Source organism: Phycodurus eques, chromosome 2 (assembly GCF_024500275.1).
Source record: "Phycodurus eques isolate BA_2022a chromosome 2, UOR_Pequ_1.1, whole genome shotgun sequence".
In the NCBI taxonomy this organism is placed as follows: Eukaryota; Metazoa; Chordata; class Actinopteri; order Syngnathiformes; family Syngnathidae; genus Phycodurus; species Phycodurus eques.
In genome coordinates, this window is record NC_084526.1 from 39,885,118 (window position 1) to 39,901,865 (window position 16,748).

At 41.8% G+C, this 16,748-nt stretch overlaps 2 protein-coding genes across 3 annotated transcripts in view; both read left to right on the forward strand.

Annotated features, from left to right (window-relative positions):
• Window positions 1-7,889, forward strand: part of ap1g1 (adaptor related protein complex 1 subunit gamma 1) — a 32,225-nt gene extending 24,336 nt beyond the window's left edge. Inside the window, exons 16-23 of one of the 2 annotated variants that reach the window (XM_061670652.1) lie at window positions 248-372; window positions 481-585; window positions 708-849; window positions 964-1,090; window positions 2,367-2,465; window positions 2,553-2,713; window positions 2,940-3,038; window positions 3,738-7,889. In XM_061670652.1, the coding sequence (XP_061526636.1) occupies window positions 248-372; window positions 481-585; window positions 708-849; window positions 964-1,090; window positions 2,367-2,465; window positions 2,553-2,713; window positions 2,940-3,038; window positions 3,738-3,839 (960 nt within the window). In that variant the 3' untranslated portion in view covers window positions 3,840-7,889. The remainder of the gene's footprint in view (window positions 1-247; window positions 373-480; window positions 586-707; window positions 850-963; window positions 1,091-2,366; window positions 2,466-2,552; window positions 2,714-2,939; window positions 3,039-3,737) is intronic. The other variant, XM_061670653.1, reaches the window with a different exon arrangement.
• Window positions 7,890-9,656: 1,767 nt separating this feature from the next.
• The window catches only part of phlpp2 (PH domain and leucine rich repeat protein phosphatase 2), a 35,111-nt gene continuing 28,019 nt past the window's right edge, over window positions 9,657-16,748 (forward strand). Inside the window, exons 1-3 of the mRNA XM_061670658.1 lie at window positions 9,657-10,040; window positions 11,821-12,101; window positions 14,647-14,780. Of these exons, the coding sequence (XP_061526642.1) occupies window positions 9,858-10,040; window positions 11,821-12,101; window positions 14,647-14,780 (598 nt within the window). The 5' untranslated portion in view covers window positions 9,657-9,857. The remainder of the gene's footprint in view (window positions 10,041-11,820; window positions 12,102-14,646; window positions 14,781-16,748) is intronic.

A 16,748-nucleotide genomic window follows, 5' to 3' on the forward strand; every position in this document is an offset into this window, starting at 1 on the left:
TTGACAGATAATAAAACAATACTCACAGACATGTATTCTTTATCCTTTACAAAGAACGACTAATATTACCGCAAAGATGTTTAGAGATAAGAATCAGGAGCGTGGTCACGGAGGGAATTACATTTGTATCTAAAGGCACAATTGTATTTGACCCTATGAGCGAAGCACCTGTCCATGATTAGATGATGTGCATTCATTCTTTCCTTTTTTTTTTTATTTTTATTTTTTTATTTTTTTAATAAACAAGGTGACTGAAGATGAAGTCCTGGATGTGCTGGAAGGGCTTCTTGTATCCAATCTATCCACACCTGTGACTCGAGGCTATTCTCTTACTGCCATCATGAAGCTGTCTACTCGCTTCAGTGGTGTCAAGTGAGTCACTGGATTCCACACTAAGCATAATGAGCCTTTGCGTTTGTGAACTCATTTGGAAAAACATGCACCCGTGCAATTTCCTGCTAACATTCTGTTTTCTTTTAGCCGAATCAAGAAGGTGGTTTCAATATATGGCAGCAGCATTGATGTGGAACTGCAACAGAGAGCAGTGGAGTACAACGCACTTTTCAAGAAATATGACCACATGAGGTGAAATGGCCAAGCATAGCCAACACACCCAATACAAATAAAAGGGATCATTTCATGAAATTGGTCTTTTCTCTAGTGGTCCAGTATGGTTCAGCCTCCATTGTTTATGTGTCCTCCCTCAGGCCAGCTCTCCTCGAGCGAATGCCCATTATGGAGAAAACAACCACTAATGGCCCCACAGAGATCGTGCAGACCAATGGAGAGACAGAGCCCTCTGTTGGGGAATCTAAGCATCCACCCCCTGTCAGTCTGCCAGCCAACCAGGTGAGGGACACTTCTCCTACATGAGCATGGAGTGCACTAGTTCATCATGCTATAGTGAACCCTAAATTGAGCACTTGTAAATAGTCACTAATTTTGACACCAATTCCCCCACAGGCAAATGATTTATTAGACCTACTGGGTGGTAATGATGTGGGACCAGTCATCCATACCACAGTGCCGCCCAAGCCTACATCATCTGGAGGAGAGCTACTGGACCTGCTTGGTGACATCTCACTAAGTGGTAAGGTCCTTCAAATCTTGCTAGTTCCACATTTGGTAATTCAAGAACTGTATGCCATGTTGCTGACTATGTATGGTTTTAATAATAATAAAATATATATATGTTGTTTCTCAGCATCAACTTTTATTAATTATAGTATAAGGTAGTATAGAACCCTGTATACTTGATTACTTGATTTGCTTTTTGTTCATTAGCATTACACTGACTCAATTCGCATAGGCAACATACACTGTGCTCCAAATTATTATGCATGTAGGATATAAGTTAAGCTTTGAGTAGCTTTTCTGTGGAATTTTGTTTGAGCAAATTGTTTCTCCTGATATCAGTCTCTAACAGGTTTGAGAGTTAATTTCCCAGCAGAGCCTATTTAAAGGGAAATTACTTAAGGAGGTTGATCCACTTTATTAAACAAGTCACAATTTTCATGCAGTTCGGGAGGGGGGGGGAATAGTCCAAGTGTGAAATAGTCCAATGCCTTGTGACAGGAATGAGAACACTGGATATTTCAAGAAAACTTGAGGCAGACCATTCAGATAAAGGCATATTAAGGAAAGTTTTTATCATGCAAATTCATTGTATTGAGAGTAGTAGGTAAAAAGACACTAATGAACAGCAAGCAGATATTTCAAGATGTTGGTGTGTCTGGTGGCCCAATAACATCTCTTTGCAGGATCCTCCAAAGGTTTATTATACAGTAGTCATGCACAAAGCTATTTCAGTCAGCACTAACCCATATCACAAGCAGAAACTTTTGCAGTGGGCTCGGAAATGCATTTTTTTGTTTTTTTGTTTACTGATGATGAATAATGTGCTACTCTGGGTTGTTGAGATGGATGGCGGTTCTGATTTGGTGGGGGTGTCCCAACAAGGTTGCAACATCAGCAGTGAGGTGCAATAATGCAAAGGGAGGGAAAAGGTTTCTTTAGGGTGCCGGAAGATGTCAAAATGACCTGTAAAATATGAGGGGTTTCCAACCGGCCATTTCCTGCCATGATATAAAAAGAAGAGCCGCTCCTTGCTGGCTCTCGTCGTGTAAGACAACGCATCATCCCAGGGCCTAACCTAATGTAATTGTTGAAAATGTTTTCAGCGTGACTCCTTTTTAATGGCTATATGACATTTAGAAAAATAAACTGCATTATGCCGAATAATGTATAACTCAGTGTAAGGTGCTCCAGCCTCAAAAGTACATAGAGATGATTTAGCTTGTCTTTGAGGATCAATTTCGTATTTACTAATGGTGCATCAAACTCTGATGTGACCTTCCCCTCCCAAGGCGGTCCAGCCCCTGCTCCTTCTGTACCCACCTCCCAACCCCCTTTTCTCCTGGATGGCCTCTCCTCACAGCCCCTCTTTAATGACATTGCAGCCGCAGGTGAGACTCGTGTTCTCCCTCGAGCCTCCACACCGCATTCGAGTCGGTCATTTACAAACACCTCTCCGTCTAAAAATCTTCCTGTAGGTATTCCCCCAATGACGGCCTACAACAAGAACGGTCTGAAAATAGACTTCGCGTTTGAGAGAGCCAACCCCAACCCCAACGTCGCCGTCATCACCATCCACGCTTCCAACTCCACGGAGGCAGACATGACGGACTTTGTTTTTCAGGCTGCAGTACCAAAGGTAAACAGGCACTATAACTATTACTACAATATGAGTTTCACCTTTTGAATTTAACTATTGACATAAGCGTTTTTATGATACCTGTAAATACAGGACACTTTTTTTTTTCTTGGTCCTCGCTTGGCTGGCTCATTCTGACTGTGTTTAATGCGCCGTCTTTTTTCACGTTTTTATGTCCAATAGTTGTTTTCCCACGTGTTTTTTTGTTTTTGTTTTGTTTCCTCAGACATTCCAGCTGCAGCTCCTCTCCCCCAGCAGTAATGTCGTCCAAGCACTCAACCAGGGAACTGTCACACAGGTCATCAGAGTCCTCAACCCACAGAAGGTTAGTATGCGCTTGTCTTTTAGCATCCGCTTTAGTGTACAGTGTATTTAAAAAGTTGACACACCCCTGTTCAATGCTAAGTTTTTCTGGTACCAAGATGAATCATTTTGAAACTTCTTCCAACATTGTGACCGATAACCTGTGCAGCTCAATTGAAAAAGAAATCTTTTTGAGAGGAAGGAAAAAATGGTTGCACAAGTGTGCACACCCTCTTATAACTAGGGATGTGGCTGTGTTCACAATTAAGCTTTCAAATTCAAGGGAAATGTAAGTCAGCACACACCTGCCACCATTTAAAGTGCCTCTGATTAACCTCAAATAAATATAAGATGCTCTAGTAGGCTTATTCTGACTTTTTTACAATTCTTTTTGAAGGTTTTGTGCTAACACTAACTGCTGTTTGGAACTGTTCTAATTTCCTCCATCTTGACTAAGACTGCAGTTCCAGCTGAAGAAAAACAGCCATCACAACCATATTATTTCAGTTATTTTTACTTACCTTTTCTAAAAGATTTTTTTTTTTTTTTTTTTAGTTATACAGGTTATAGGTCACATTAATGTCGGAAAAAAGTTTTCAAATGCTTTATCTTGGTCTCCTTTTTCTACATCACAAAAACCTGGCATTTGAACAGGGGTGTGTAGACTTTATATATCCACCATATTTGCAATCCTCACGAAAAACCAATGTTCCACTTTCAGCAACAGCTGCGAATGAGGATCAAGCTGACGTACAACCACAAAGGCTCGCCTGTGCAAGACCTGGCCGAGGTCAATAACTTCCCCCCTCAGTCGTGGCAGTGATGAGTTGCTTATTTTGCTCGTAAAGGCCCCTCGAACGGGGGACTATGAAAATTATTTTTCTTTCACCTTGCCCCCCCCCCTCTTCTTCCAATGGACTCCCCCTCAGTGACATCACTAAATGCGCAGCAGAGCGTCTCTAACGAAGGAAAAACCAGTACAGATGAAGAGCTGTTTGATAAGTGGGGTTACCCATCAGTGAACTTTCTCTTTTCTTTATTTACTGGTGTCATCATGTCTTTTGTTAGTCATGCAAGTTTCTTTTCCAACCCCCCCCCCCCCGCCCCACTCTAACATGAACACTGTAGTAAATATAACATGAACACACTTTGATAAAACGAATACTTATGATTGCTCTGAAGTCCTAATAATGCAATCCTCCTATAATTCACTTTGGTGACCTTCCTCATTATGTTCATTTGATTCGATAAGCATCACAGTCATACATGGGCTAAAATTCAGCATCCTTGTGATCATCTCAAGCAGAATTTGCATCTAATTCAGGCCTGAAATCCATCTCAGTTGTTGTTGCATTTCGTAGCTGTTGGGCGGAATCCTCGCGTCTCCAAAATCAGATTTTCCGGAAATAAATAAAAAGCGCTTGAGTTTCCAAATAACGAGCAAGTTGGTATTAAACTTTATATTCCTACCATATACTGTGTGCATTGACGCATCACCTTAAAATTATGTTCAACAGCTAATTTAATTTGCTAAAAAAAAAATAATACTAATTTATTATGCTCTCACTGTTTAAAATGGTACAGACACGTCACCACCAGCTAGCTATACACATCAAAAGTCAAACCCCCCCAGAACAAGACAATTTGAGCTGATTTAAACAGGGTAATTGACGGAAATTATCTGTCTGCAAACATATCTCGGTATTGTTTTAAAAAAAATAAAATAAAAAAAAATCTTGACTTTTAATCCTGGAGGCAACATAATACTGCACAGCTCCCGCGGAGTGAGGAAAAGACACTTCTCAGACAAGTTCAAGTATCCACGAAAATTAATACATTTGTTCTTAAGATATTTTCAACACTTTGCATTGATTAATAATGCATAATAATAGCAGAGGATGTGCGGACAGACCAGAAGTACAAAAATATGACATTGACCATATTTGGACGCACGAGGTTTCCGCCCGACAGCGAAATTATACAAACTTCTACCTGCATCTTTCCTTACAACGTAGATTATCTGGGCCATGTGAAAAACATATTGCTCTTCAAGTATACTACTAAATTCTGAGATTAAGGTCATCATCTGGATGTGTAAATCAGATTTTCTCATTTGTTCCCCCCCCCACCCCGTGTGGCTCTAATGCAGTAAACTGTAAGCTCGTCAATGAGTCACGTTTGTTTACTCTGTTGAGCTTCTCACCTCGCACAAACTTCTGTAAATGAAGCCTGTTATGAATGTAGTTACATGCACTGAATGCTGTTCTCCCCCATCTCCTTATTTGTACTCCATTGATGAGACGGTCATCACATTGGCACTATTTCTGTGAAAATGTTTGATTTCTGCAGTAAATCGACTTGATTATTTATGCCTGATATCTAAGTGACGTGCCTTTCTGACTTAAGAGAAAAGATTGCTACGAGCTGTTGTTCGCCTGCTCGAGTGCTTAAAAGTGAGGGAAGTGATTGTGGCGGATTTAAAATGGTATATCATCTTTCAATTTATTTAAAGCGTGTGTATTTTTCACTGTGGTGTGAGTTGTTAGGACTTTGCCGGATCTTCACAATCATACAAATTCTCGCGACATGATCCTGATTGTCCCCACAAATGGTAATAATGTTGCTGAGGTTTTTTTATTTTTTTATTTTATTTTTTTTTGCCTACAAGGCCCCAACTGAAGCAAATCTTGGGGAAAGAAAAGGCAGCTAATAGATGTCACCTTTTTCATAGGATGACATCATGCGTTGTCGCAAAATCTCATAAATATCCACTTTCCGTCCCTGTCGTCAGATGTGGATTTATCGATTAATGAGTGAGGTCGTGGAACTTTTCAGTCGTGTGTTTGATCTTCTCTGGCGGGGGGGTGGGGGGCTACCGTTGATACCTCACAATGTTCTCTCTTTCTACTAACTCGCTTGAGTGGCTGGCCTGCTTTTATTCCCCCGATCGCAACCGAGGGGAGCACAGCTGCATGGAAGAAGCTGACAGCAGCTTTAAGTTAACGATGAAGCAACCTTAGCGGCCCCACGATGCTTTGATATTCAATCACTTTGCTTCACTATCTTAACTCCTGTGACCAAAATCAGAGTGACTATTACCTTTGGAAATATTTTTCAGCTATGATGTGTATATGAAGGGGGGGGGGAAAAAATAAATCACTTTTTTTTTTGTTTTTTTTTTTTCTGTTGACAAATGCTGTATTAGCTGTTTTCTGTACATATTGAGGGGCTTTTACAAATTTTTTTCTCTTGTACTATCTTTCATCCTTTTTTTAGATACCATTTTCTAAACGAGTTCTTCACTATGTATATTGTCTAAATAGTCAACCGTAGTCGGCATCAGGCTTCCCTGTATCACCACTCATCCATTGTAAAAGATATACTTTGATCTGCAACTTGTACATTGTATATAATTGTAAAACAAAGGCTGATCCACTTAAATAAAAACCCACATGAAGACTTAAAACGATTAGCTAAGACATCTAATTGTATGCATATATGTACAAAATATTCTTAAACTGATGCGTTTGATTTACTAGGATTCATACTTTTCTCATGGGTGTGGATATGTCGTCTTTTTACGAAGATCGCTGCGGAGGCTTGTCGTCAGGGATTTGGTTTTTAGCGTGTGAATGCTGAATTGTACTACTGAGAAACCGCAACGCTGCACGAGTAAGCTCCCACAATGCGCCCCCCATTTTGGCTCCTGTCTTGCCTTCCTTTTGCCCTTATGTCTCTCCCATTATTTAAAAAATGTCCTTCCTCGTAAGCTGAAACTTTTTGTTTAATGCAATACTTTCCTGACACCTTTACTGTAAAAGTAACCCAAAATATAGCCCAAGTTCATATTAGGCCCTACGCCGCTAAAAATGATTAAGTTCGTCCTCTTGTCCCTTTTGATCCATGTCAAAATCTACGGAAAGCCATTTCAACATTTATCCGTTATCTGTTTTAAAGTCAATTTACTAGTATGCCCTTTGCCCTCACCAATAAGAAAAAAAATGTGCTACTAGTTGTACTAAGGGCATTATAAAATTCAAGTAGTTAATATCTAGCACTTTTGCTCATAATACTAGCAGCAACATAGGTCTACTAGTATGCCAAAGTTATCTTACTGTTGGACAGACGTCATTAAGTAGTAGGAAAATTTTAACCCACTAGTGAGGACAAAAACCATACTAGTGCATGGACCTTAATGGGTATAAAAGATATGGAATAAATACTCAAGCTGCTTTCCATGAATCTCGACTGAATGAGCTCAGTTGTGCGTGTTAAAGAGCACTTTACATGCCGATAGCCACAAGGTGGAGCTGTGCAAAAAACAAAAACAAAAAAACAAACCTAAAAAACTTGGAGGAGCGCAGTTCAGTTAGTCCACTTTATTTTTATTTGTTTTTCCCCTCTTGTCTTTCTATTTTCCTCCCCGACCAGTGCATAGCCTTTGTCTTGTTCTTTTTTTTTTTTTTTTTTTTTTTTTTTATATAAATAAAAGTGATGATAATCCATGCAAGGTCACGTGTACAAATGGTGACATGAACCCAACAAAATTGTTTCAGACACTCGAAGGAAGAAAAGTATCGCCGCTGACTTTGAAACTGTGCGTGACAGTGTGATGGTGTGTCCAATGTCTTTATTTACATGATTTTTGGCTGCAAATTTTCAGCTTGTAAGCTGCATGTGAAAGACGGTGTAAATAATGCCATTTCTACTCAACCCACAAGTTTTTGCTGTTTTGTTTTGTTTTTGGGGGGAGCGGGGGTAATACAACGAACTTATGAATCTGTTTCAACCATGTCATGAGGGTCCTCGTGTGTACAATAGGACCTTGTTCAGAAAGCTATCACAATCAGGATTAAAGATGGTGATGAATGAAGTGCCCCCTCACTTTAATTTTTGGTAATGTGCGTATGTGTTGCGTATTCATTGAATTCTTATTTGTGCCCCTGGGCTCGACCTAACTATAACAAAATCAGAACTTTTCTTATTTGGCGGTAAGAGCATTTATCCCCCTCCCCCACCCAAATCAAGTTTGACGGGTTGAACTGAACCCTATAGTCCGCGGCTTGAAGGTGAGTGCGACTGTCATACTGAAAGTACGACACATGATTAAAGATGACAAATTGTAAACTAGTAAATGGGATATTTTCAATTTATGCTGTGTATTGTCATTTGGTTTACAGAAAATGGTAAGCAAATAAAAAGTGAAAACACTAAATCGAGCTATATTTGTTTTTCTTGACGATGTCATGCGGTATTAATGCACCTTGTGGAAATGATTTAAATAGCGGTATCAAAATAACGGAATTTGATAAAACACAAAGTTGACTGTAGGAGAAGTGGCAGTAAAACAGGCTAAAATACTTTCGTCATACGGTGAGGCAGGGGGAGAGTAGAATTCCTAAGTCGATATTTGAATATTACCGAGGAATTCTAGAGAGTTCTAGAACATGGGTGTCGAAATTTTTTTTGTCGCGGGTCACTTTGAAGTTACGGTTTTCCTCAGAGTGCCATTACGAACTTTGAAACCATATAAATGGATTATTGCATATAGACAACAAATTAACAGATGTCAAAGATAGGTTGTTAAGTTCCTTTTAAAAAGGGGGTTTGGTAAGAAAAAAAGCCTTCCCATATTTTAACATTTATTACATATGACAATTTTACATTTTGGTACAGATTTGAGCAGAAAACAGCCAAGTTGCACACGATTTGCTTCTGCGGGCCACATTAGATGATGTGGCGGGCCGCATCTGGCCCTCGGCCCTCGAGTTTGTTAGTTTCATCAGTGCTTGCTGTTGATGTTCACGAGGGGATACAAGGAAGCGAATCCCACTGTTTGACACGAAATGATCCTGGTGGTACCCAAAAATTTGATTCCAAAGCAGTCCCAGTTTACGTGTAATATTAGTGGGTAATGTCCATGTCTCTCCTGCATAAAGTCCCACCGAGACGTTGTCCTCATCCAAGGATGAAATGGCTGTTTTAAAATCGTTCCTTGGCTCCGAGATGCCGCAAGATGGTGGTAAAGCACAATTATTTTTTTTCCATATCAATAAAGCTCCTCAACTCACTTCAACATCTTTCCTTTGCACCAAAATGGCAACAAAGCACCGTTTTTTTTTTTTTTTTTTTTTATCTAAATGAAGCTCAACTTACTGCAACATGGTTCCTTGGCAACGGGATGCCACAAGATGATGGCAAAACACTACGTTTGTCTAAATGAAGCTCTTCAACTGACTTCAACGTAGTCCCTTAGCACCAAGCTGCAACAAAGATGGTGGCAAAGCACTACTTTTTCCTCTAAATAAAGTTCCTCAACTCACTTCAACATAGTTCAGTGGCACCGAGATGGTGGCAGAGCACTACTTTTCTCTCAAAATGAAGCTCGTCAACTTTCTCCAAGGCAGGTACATGTTACTGGAGGAGCAAAGTATAGTTAACTAGTAACCTAATGTTTAATTGGATACTTGCAGGCTAAAAAGGGCACTTGTAGGGGTGGTGGTGGTGGTGGTTGTTGGGGGGGGGGGCACACGACTAAATTGTGTCGAAAGGCTCTGCATAGGTTTGGCGGTGTGTCGTTTGGCTCCGAAAGGGGCGGTGACCGCTGAATAATAGGCAGCCAGGGCCCGCCCCCCTGTCATGTTTATTGATCCGTCAGCGGAGGCCCTCCCGCAGGCAGGCGGCCAAGTCAGGCAGCTGTCGACTCCGGGAGGCTCGTTGGCTATGGCGCTCCTGCTCCGTGTGCGCCTCCCCGCGGGAATTCGCCGCCAGACGCCTCCTGCCCGCGACAGCGCCGCGCCACTCGAACTCTTTGGCGGTCTCCGCGGATAGCGAGCCGCCCATGGCGATGGAGGACCAGCCCGCCGCCGCCGCCGCCGCCGCCGCCGCCAAGAGAGACGACAGCGGGGCTTGCATCGACAGGCAGCCGGACGCGGTGCTCCACCGCGCCGGACCCATCCACGTCGGAGGTCGCGGGAGCCGCACCGGAGCTTCAGCCGCCGCAGCCGGGATACGAGTGCTAAAGGCAGGTGATATTTTGCAACTATGCCCCCCCTCCCCCCCCCCCCTTCTCTTTTTGGTTGAGCACTTGGTGACTGTTAAAAGATGTCATCCGTTTCAAGGCTTCTTCTTGACAGGGCAAAGTGCATGGGGAGACTCGTAACATTATGCAACGCGCTCGCATCCCAGCCCACGATGAGGATAATAATGATAATGTTTATAAGGATTGATTTGTGGATGTTATCCCCCCCCCCCGCGAGGCATCGTGCACAAGCATCTCGCGTCTGATTTCAAGGCGGGATAGACACGCAGAGGCCACTTTATTAGGAACACCTCCATTGCCATTGGTGGCACATGCCCCCCCCCCCCCGTCCCCCCCTCCCCAAAATAAAATTAATAATAATAATGTTCAGTTTTCACGGGCACAGTAAGAGAGGTTTTAATTTAGCGTTCATGTTCAGAATAGTGGCAGGAGTAAGGTGGCCAAAATATTAGGGACACCGTATACATTGTGATGCAGTGCTGTGCACACAACCACGACAATAAACAGATTTGCGTTACTACTTTATTAGAGTGCCAATCATAGCTGCACTTTACTGTACTTACTGTCCATTTTTTTAAACTCTCATTGTATTGATAAGGTGTACCTAATGATTTGGCCAGTGACATCATCCAATGAATGACATCACTTAGTCAGCGCGTGAGGAACATTGAGGAACTATTTCATCACATTACATTTTCCATCAATTTATCACTCAAGTAAAGAAGTCAAAAATATATTGAATTATTATTTTGGAATATTTAAATCTGTTTTTACCTTTAATAGGATAATAGAATGTAGTGTACAGCCAAAATCACCGCGGCGTGTTGTTTTGGGCAAACGGGACTGCCATGGCTGCCGGGAACAAAGTGCAAATGTGGCCTAATGAGGACGAGCGCTATAGACAACACTTTTATTGAAGGTCTATGTGTGTATGCGGACACCTTATTTGTCTGACCGGCTGAATATCGCAACGTGTTGGGACGATCGGCGAACAGTACAAATATCAGCCGTGCAGGTCAGCACGCCAATCATGTGACTTGTACTTTGACGGCCTTGTCCGCGAATATTGTGCCCAGGAGAGGTCAAGGTGCATCCTTGACAAGCGCAGAGAGCAGCGTGTTGATTTTTGGATGTTTACGAGCGCTTGTGCGCAGTCACTGTTCAGCTCTACTCCAAAAAAAAAAAAAAAGGCTGACGTTTTAGTACGGAGATGTGATTTAAATTAAGATGAAGGACGACAAGACAAATTTGGTCTTTTACGATGACACCATGTTAGAATACTGCCATAAAATCTTGCCGTATCTCGGTCGACATTGCACAACATTTATTACGATACCACCATATCCCGTCTTTTACGATCACTGGGCTTTTATCTTTTATCAACTCGAACCCTGTCGGGGAGGCGGGAGCACAAAACGTCTCACCAGTCACCGTGACCGGATACACACATTACCATGGCGACAGCAACAACAATGGATCGCGATAATGTGTTGAGAAAAAAAAGAACAAAAAGAGGAAAAACATGGTGGTGTCATAGATTGCGCTGCTCGGGTGAGGATGTTTTGGGCTGTCCATTCAAGTAGAGCTTGAGGTATATTCACATACTTTTAATACGGCTCACAAGTCAGCAACATACAGGATTAATGGCATTTCCATTCATTTCAATGGGGAAAGATGATTGACGGAATGAATGAAACTTTGATGATACCCGTCCCAATAAAGAATTGAGGTTTTAACGTGACTTTTGGGCGTGTGTCCGTAGCGCAACATGAAGCGAGTGGGGAGTCGCGGGTGCATGACGAGAAAGAGCAGGTTCGGATCCCGGGAACGCGAATGGCTGAAGAGCAACACCCAGCGGGGCTGCGTGTGTCTGTACGGGGGCACGGTGGACCCCCAGCTAACTACCTCCGGACCCCAGGCCTCCTCCACTCCTCAGCCTGACCTGCAGCTGGTGCTCTGCTCCACCAGCACCACAGTGGAGGAGATGTGCGCCCAGAGGGACGGGCAGGGCCTTTTTGTCCAACTGCACGGCGATCTGGTCAGGTAAACAAACATTTATCTTTGAGACCGTTGAGGGATGCTATTCCACTCCGGGCTCGTTTCAGATTGGCCGAGTGACTCCACTTTATAGTCCTGCGCTGATGCACTTAAATTGCCTCTCTGCCTGCCAGTAAGACCTGATCCATTTAATATTAATAACAGAAATCTCCAAGATTTAAAACCAGGATATTGCGGAAATTTGATGTCGGTTGTATTCCTGCTGCGATTCAGAATTTACGGTTTATTTTTGACCTCGGCTCTCCGTAGTGCTTCCTCTGCGGAACTGGTTTCCAAATCTGCAAAAAGTAATGCAGTATAATTGTAAAATAAATAAATAAATAATAATAATGTAAAGTAAAATCTTTTGGGGTTTCCTAAAAACGCTTATATTCCTCATGAAAACAATATTCCTTAACACAAACTCTCCACCTGCTTTGGAAAACGGTGCATTTTTATGCCCAAAAATTACACTCAAAATATAGCATATTAAATTACAATATATCGCATTTCAAAATACTCCATTGCGTTTTATCGCAACATATATAATTTTTTTACAGCAAAACATAGGGGTTTGATGGCACTTGTATTAAAATATATCATCTTTTTTTGCAAAATATAAGATATCCCAAAAATCGGTACAGTGGAACCTCAATATCGCGGACTAATGGGGGGGTTGTGCGTTATAGCTGATTGTCCGTTACATTGAAGTACTTTATTTTTAGGCCATATGCATCCATATTACTGTACAATACAAAATTATTGTTTTGTAGTTTTTTTTTGTAGCCTAAAACACCCAGTACAGTACAGTACAAGGTTATTTTAAATAAACATTTTTAAAAGCAGTAGCTCATTTGCATGAGATCCACAAAACCGAGTGTTACAAATGGATATTAAGCGTGCTGAAAATCTTTGTTTCTTTTTTTTTAATCAAGTCACCTGGTAACTGTTTTAAATTGTGAAAACAAAATAAAAAAATGAGGTCTCCATTAATAGAGGACATCCACCCATCCTGGTCGTTGTTGTATTTGTGGGGGCTTCCCTAAGTGTCCTGTGGGCAAACATGACAGGCAACGCCAAGCGGGCTGTCCCGGCCCAGTCTCCGGTTTCCTCCCACCGGGTCATGCCCAAAACGTTTTCCAAAAGGGAGACTCCCAGAATTCTCAATCGCCTCCTCCCAGAGAGGGCACACTAGGACAAGTGGCCTATTAAAGCAGCCTGACTAATACATTGAGGTCAGGAGCCTCGTCCATCTTCACTTTGTATGTAGAGGCTGCAAGTGCAGGACCTCGCGTCACTTCTGAGGGCTATAAAATGTTCAGACATATCTCACTCTTTAACTGAATTTCACGTGCATGTCATATTAAAAATAAATCACACTTTCACCAGAAACTTTCTTGTAGGGGAATTCAAGCTGCAGGAAAATGTCAATTCATTTGAAGCTGCACGCCAACCAGTGAGCTTGTTGAGCATCACTAGACACAACATTAGGTACGCCTGCTGTACCATAAATTCTCCCTTTACAAAGATATACAGTGTCACAGAGGTATTCATTTAACATGATCTTTATTAATGTGATTGATTGTGTTTAGGATATTGATTGATGAAATGTTTTGTTTTTGTTGTGTAAAAAAAACGGTTTCCATTATTAAGGTGACCTAAAACTCATTAGATTTAAAGAAAAAAATCTTTTTGAGAGGGGAAGTAAAAAAAAAAAAATGGAAAAAAAAAGAACTGAAATAATTACACGAGTGTACACACACACTCATATCTGGAACTGTGTTCAGAATTAGCCAGTCACATTCAAACTCATGTTAAATGGGAGTCAGCAAGCATCTGCTGCCATTTAAAGCGCCTCTGATTAGCGCCAATTGAATCTTAGAATTTTTATTTTTTTTTTGCTTTCCAGCAGAAGCCTGAACGTTTTATACTAACACCGTTATTTTTCTAAGGCCTCATTTCAAGCTGAAGAAAAAACAGTCGCAAAGCATGATGATACCGTTTTAAATTATGGCCAAGAGTTAGACTTTGGTTTCATTGGCCCGTAACAAAAATCTCCCAAAAACCAGTGGGAAAATGGGTTTTTGTCCGATGAAACAAAAGTTGAACTTTATGGCCACAATTCACACAAATCTTCAGCAACAACACTATTACAGTTGTATATTTTTACCTAAATGTAATGCCCTGTAATGTCAACATGTGTGTGCATTTCCTTCCAAAACATAAATATAAAAGTGGTATTTCAATTTAAAAGAAGACGATTCTGACTTTTCATTTCCTACGCATGTTTTTGTCCATCCTTAGCTGACCAGTGGGGCTTTGCCGGAGTGGGGTGAATGTTTAATGTTGTTTTTTTATGCGGCAACTTTCCACATGTGCAAATATTGTTCTATTCCTAATGAAAAGCATTACAGAATGAAAATAAAGACGCTGCTTACTGGGAGCTATTGAGCTCACCCACTGTCTTAATAATACACACACACACAAAAAAACATCCTTTCGCGTCGCTTGTATTTATGTTCCCTGTTGTCATCCTGCTTTCGCGCCGCAGGAGACTGGAGCCCACCGAGCGTCCTCTCCAGATGCTTTACGGCTATCTGGCCGCGATGGGCTACGTCGACCCGGTGCGAGTGCAGCAAGAGGCTGCCAATTCGGACCTCAGCTGCTTGATCCGCTTCTACGGCGGTGAGTATACTGACCCCCGGGGGCCCATCATCTTCGTCGTCATCGTCCTCGCCGTCATCATCATCCGTCTTCGTTGTTTGCGCATGATAGAGGTCCCGCTTCTTCTGATGGAGGGGACGAGGCGAGCCAAGTGAAGGTTGAGTGTAGTCACACCCTCGTGGCGCGCTTCAATTGTTATCGCTTGGCAGGCAGAATTGTTTGTTCACGTATGTTCTCCTCTTGGATCTTGTTCAAATGTGCAGGTGTGCCTAATGGTGTGGCCAGTGTTTTTCTTCAGGTTTAGTGTACTAGTCGTTCCTCATCTTTTGTAGGCTGCCTTTTTGCCGGGGCGTAGCTTTTGTCCCTTTAGGGCCACCGTACGCTCCCTTGTGTCTGGCAATGGGGAAGTGAGCCACCCAAAAAAAAAAATCATATTTCAGTCACATCTGTTTTCCGCCGAGGATGAAAGAAAAAGATTGTTTGCTTTGTTTTGGCTTGTATTGTTTACAGTAGTGTGTTATTTTGTTTTTGCCATTTTAGTTGGAAGGCTGCGATAGATTCAATGTCCAGAGAAAGTAATATTAGTTGTTTTTGGCAGCGAGGGGAAAAACATATATACCTGAGTATTGTTATATTGTCTGTCTACGTGTTGCTGCACTGTTTGTGTTAAAATATTAATTCCTTAAAGCACTAGATCACCTCTGCATAGATGCTATTTATCAGCCCACCCATTGCGTTTTTGCACTGCGTGTTAGCATTAAGCTACCAGGAGGCAGATTTGTGTGGTTGTTTTAAATGCACGTGTAGTTCTCTTTGTTTTATGTTTGGTTTGAGTGTAAACTTCAACTGAGAATGCCATTAAACAGCTTAAAGGCTCTTTTTGACGGTATCGTATCTTGAATTTTTGCTGGCACGCCCAAGCAAAAGAATCGTAGAATTGTCAGGTCACTTATCGCAAGGCCCCACTGTGACTGTGACAAGACTGGCTCTCCTGTGGGGATAATGGCTCGACATATCACCATTAGTCTAATAAATGATTTTTTTTAATTTTTTTTTGTTTTGTTTTTATAAATCTTATTTCCTCCCGTCTTATTTGATGAAAAACATCATGTTGAGCCTCCCCCGCGCGCTCCTGCTGGGATGCTCCGTTGAGATGACAACAAACAGTAATGATGGCTTAATGCTGACTTCATCAAAACACTGCGAGTGAAAACAAACGCAAGGGGACCCGTGGGCCAGCGGCTGTGTGGGTCAGCCCCGACCACGCAGCTGCAGGGAGCCGGGACGCGGCCTGCTGTCATCTCTGGCGCCGGTCCGCTTGGGCTGCGTGCCTGCTCGGCCCGCGCGGTCGAGACCCACCGCCGCTGTCCCGCAATGAGTCATGTGGGAGAGGTGAGATAGCGGCAAATAAAGTTATTGATTTGGCTCCCAATCAAAGCGTCAGTGTTTAATAAGTCGCACGATGGACCTATTTCTGACACCTCAGAGCGTACTTATTTGTTATTATTACTCTGACCCACTTGTGCATGGATGGACTTTCATATAACATAACGATAATGATCAATTGTATTTGTATTGCACTTACTGTATGTTCAGTGATCTCAAAATGCTACAGAAAAATAATAATACAAAAAAAATCAATAAAATTGGATACAGTTATAAAATGAGACGCAATATGTATTTAAAAACACATAGGTCTCGTTTAAAAGCATCTGTCGTCACTTTGAGGAAATGAAAGAAAGATTCGGATTCGCACTGTTCTCCAATTAAGAGGGAAAGTGGGCTTGCTTTAAGCTGTTTATCAGTCAATCCCAGTTCCAATTTACGATGAAACTAACAAAATTTTTTAACTAAACCATAAAATTTCATCTAACAAGTCCACTATCTTAATCCTAACGCATAATGTGAAACACTATAGACAGGCTAACAGAAATTAGTATGGATATTGCAGTAACTATAAACCTTCATACAACTGCTACGTTAACGCAC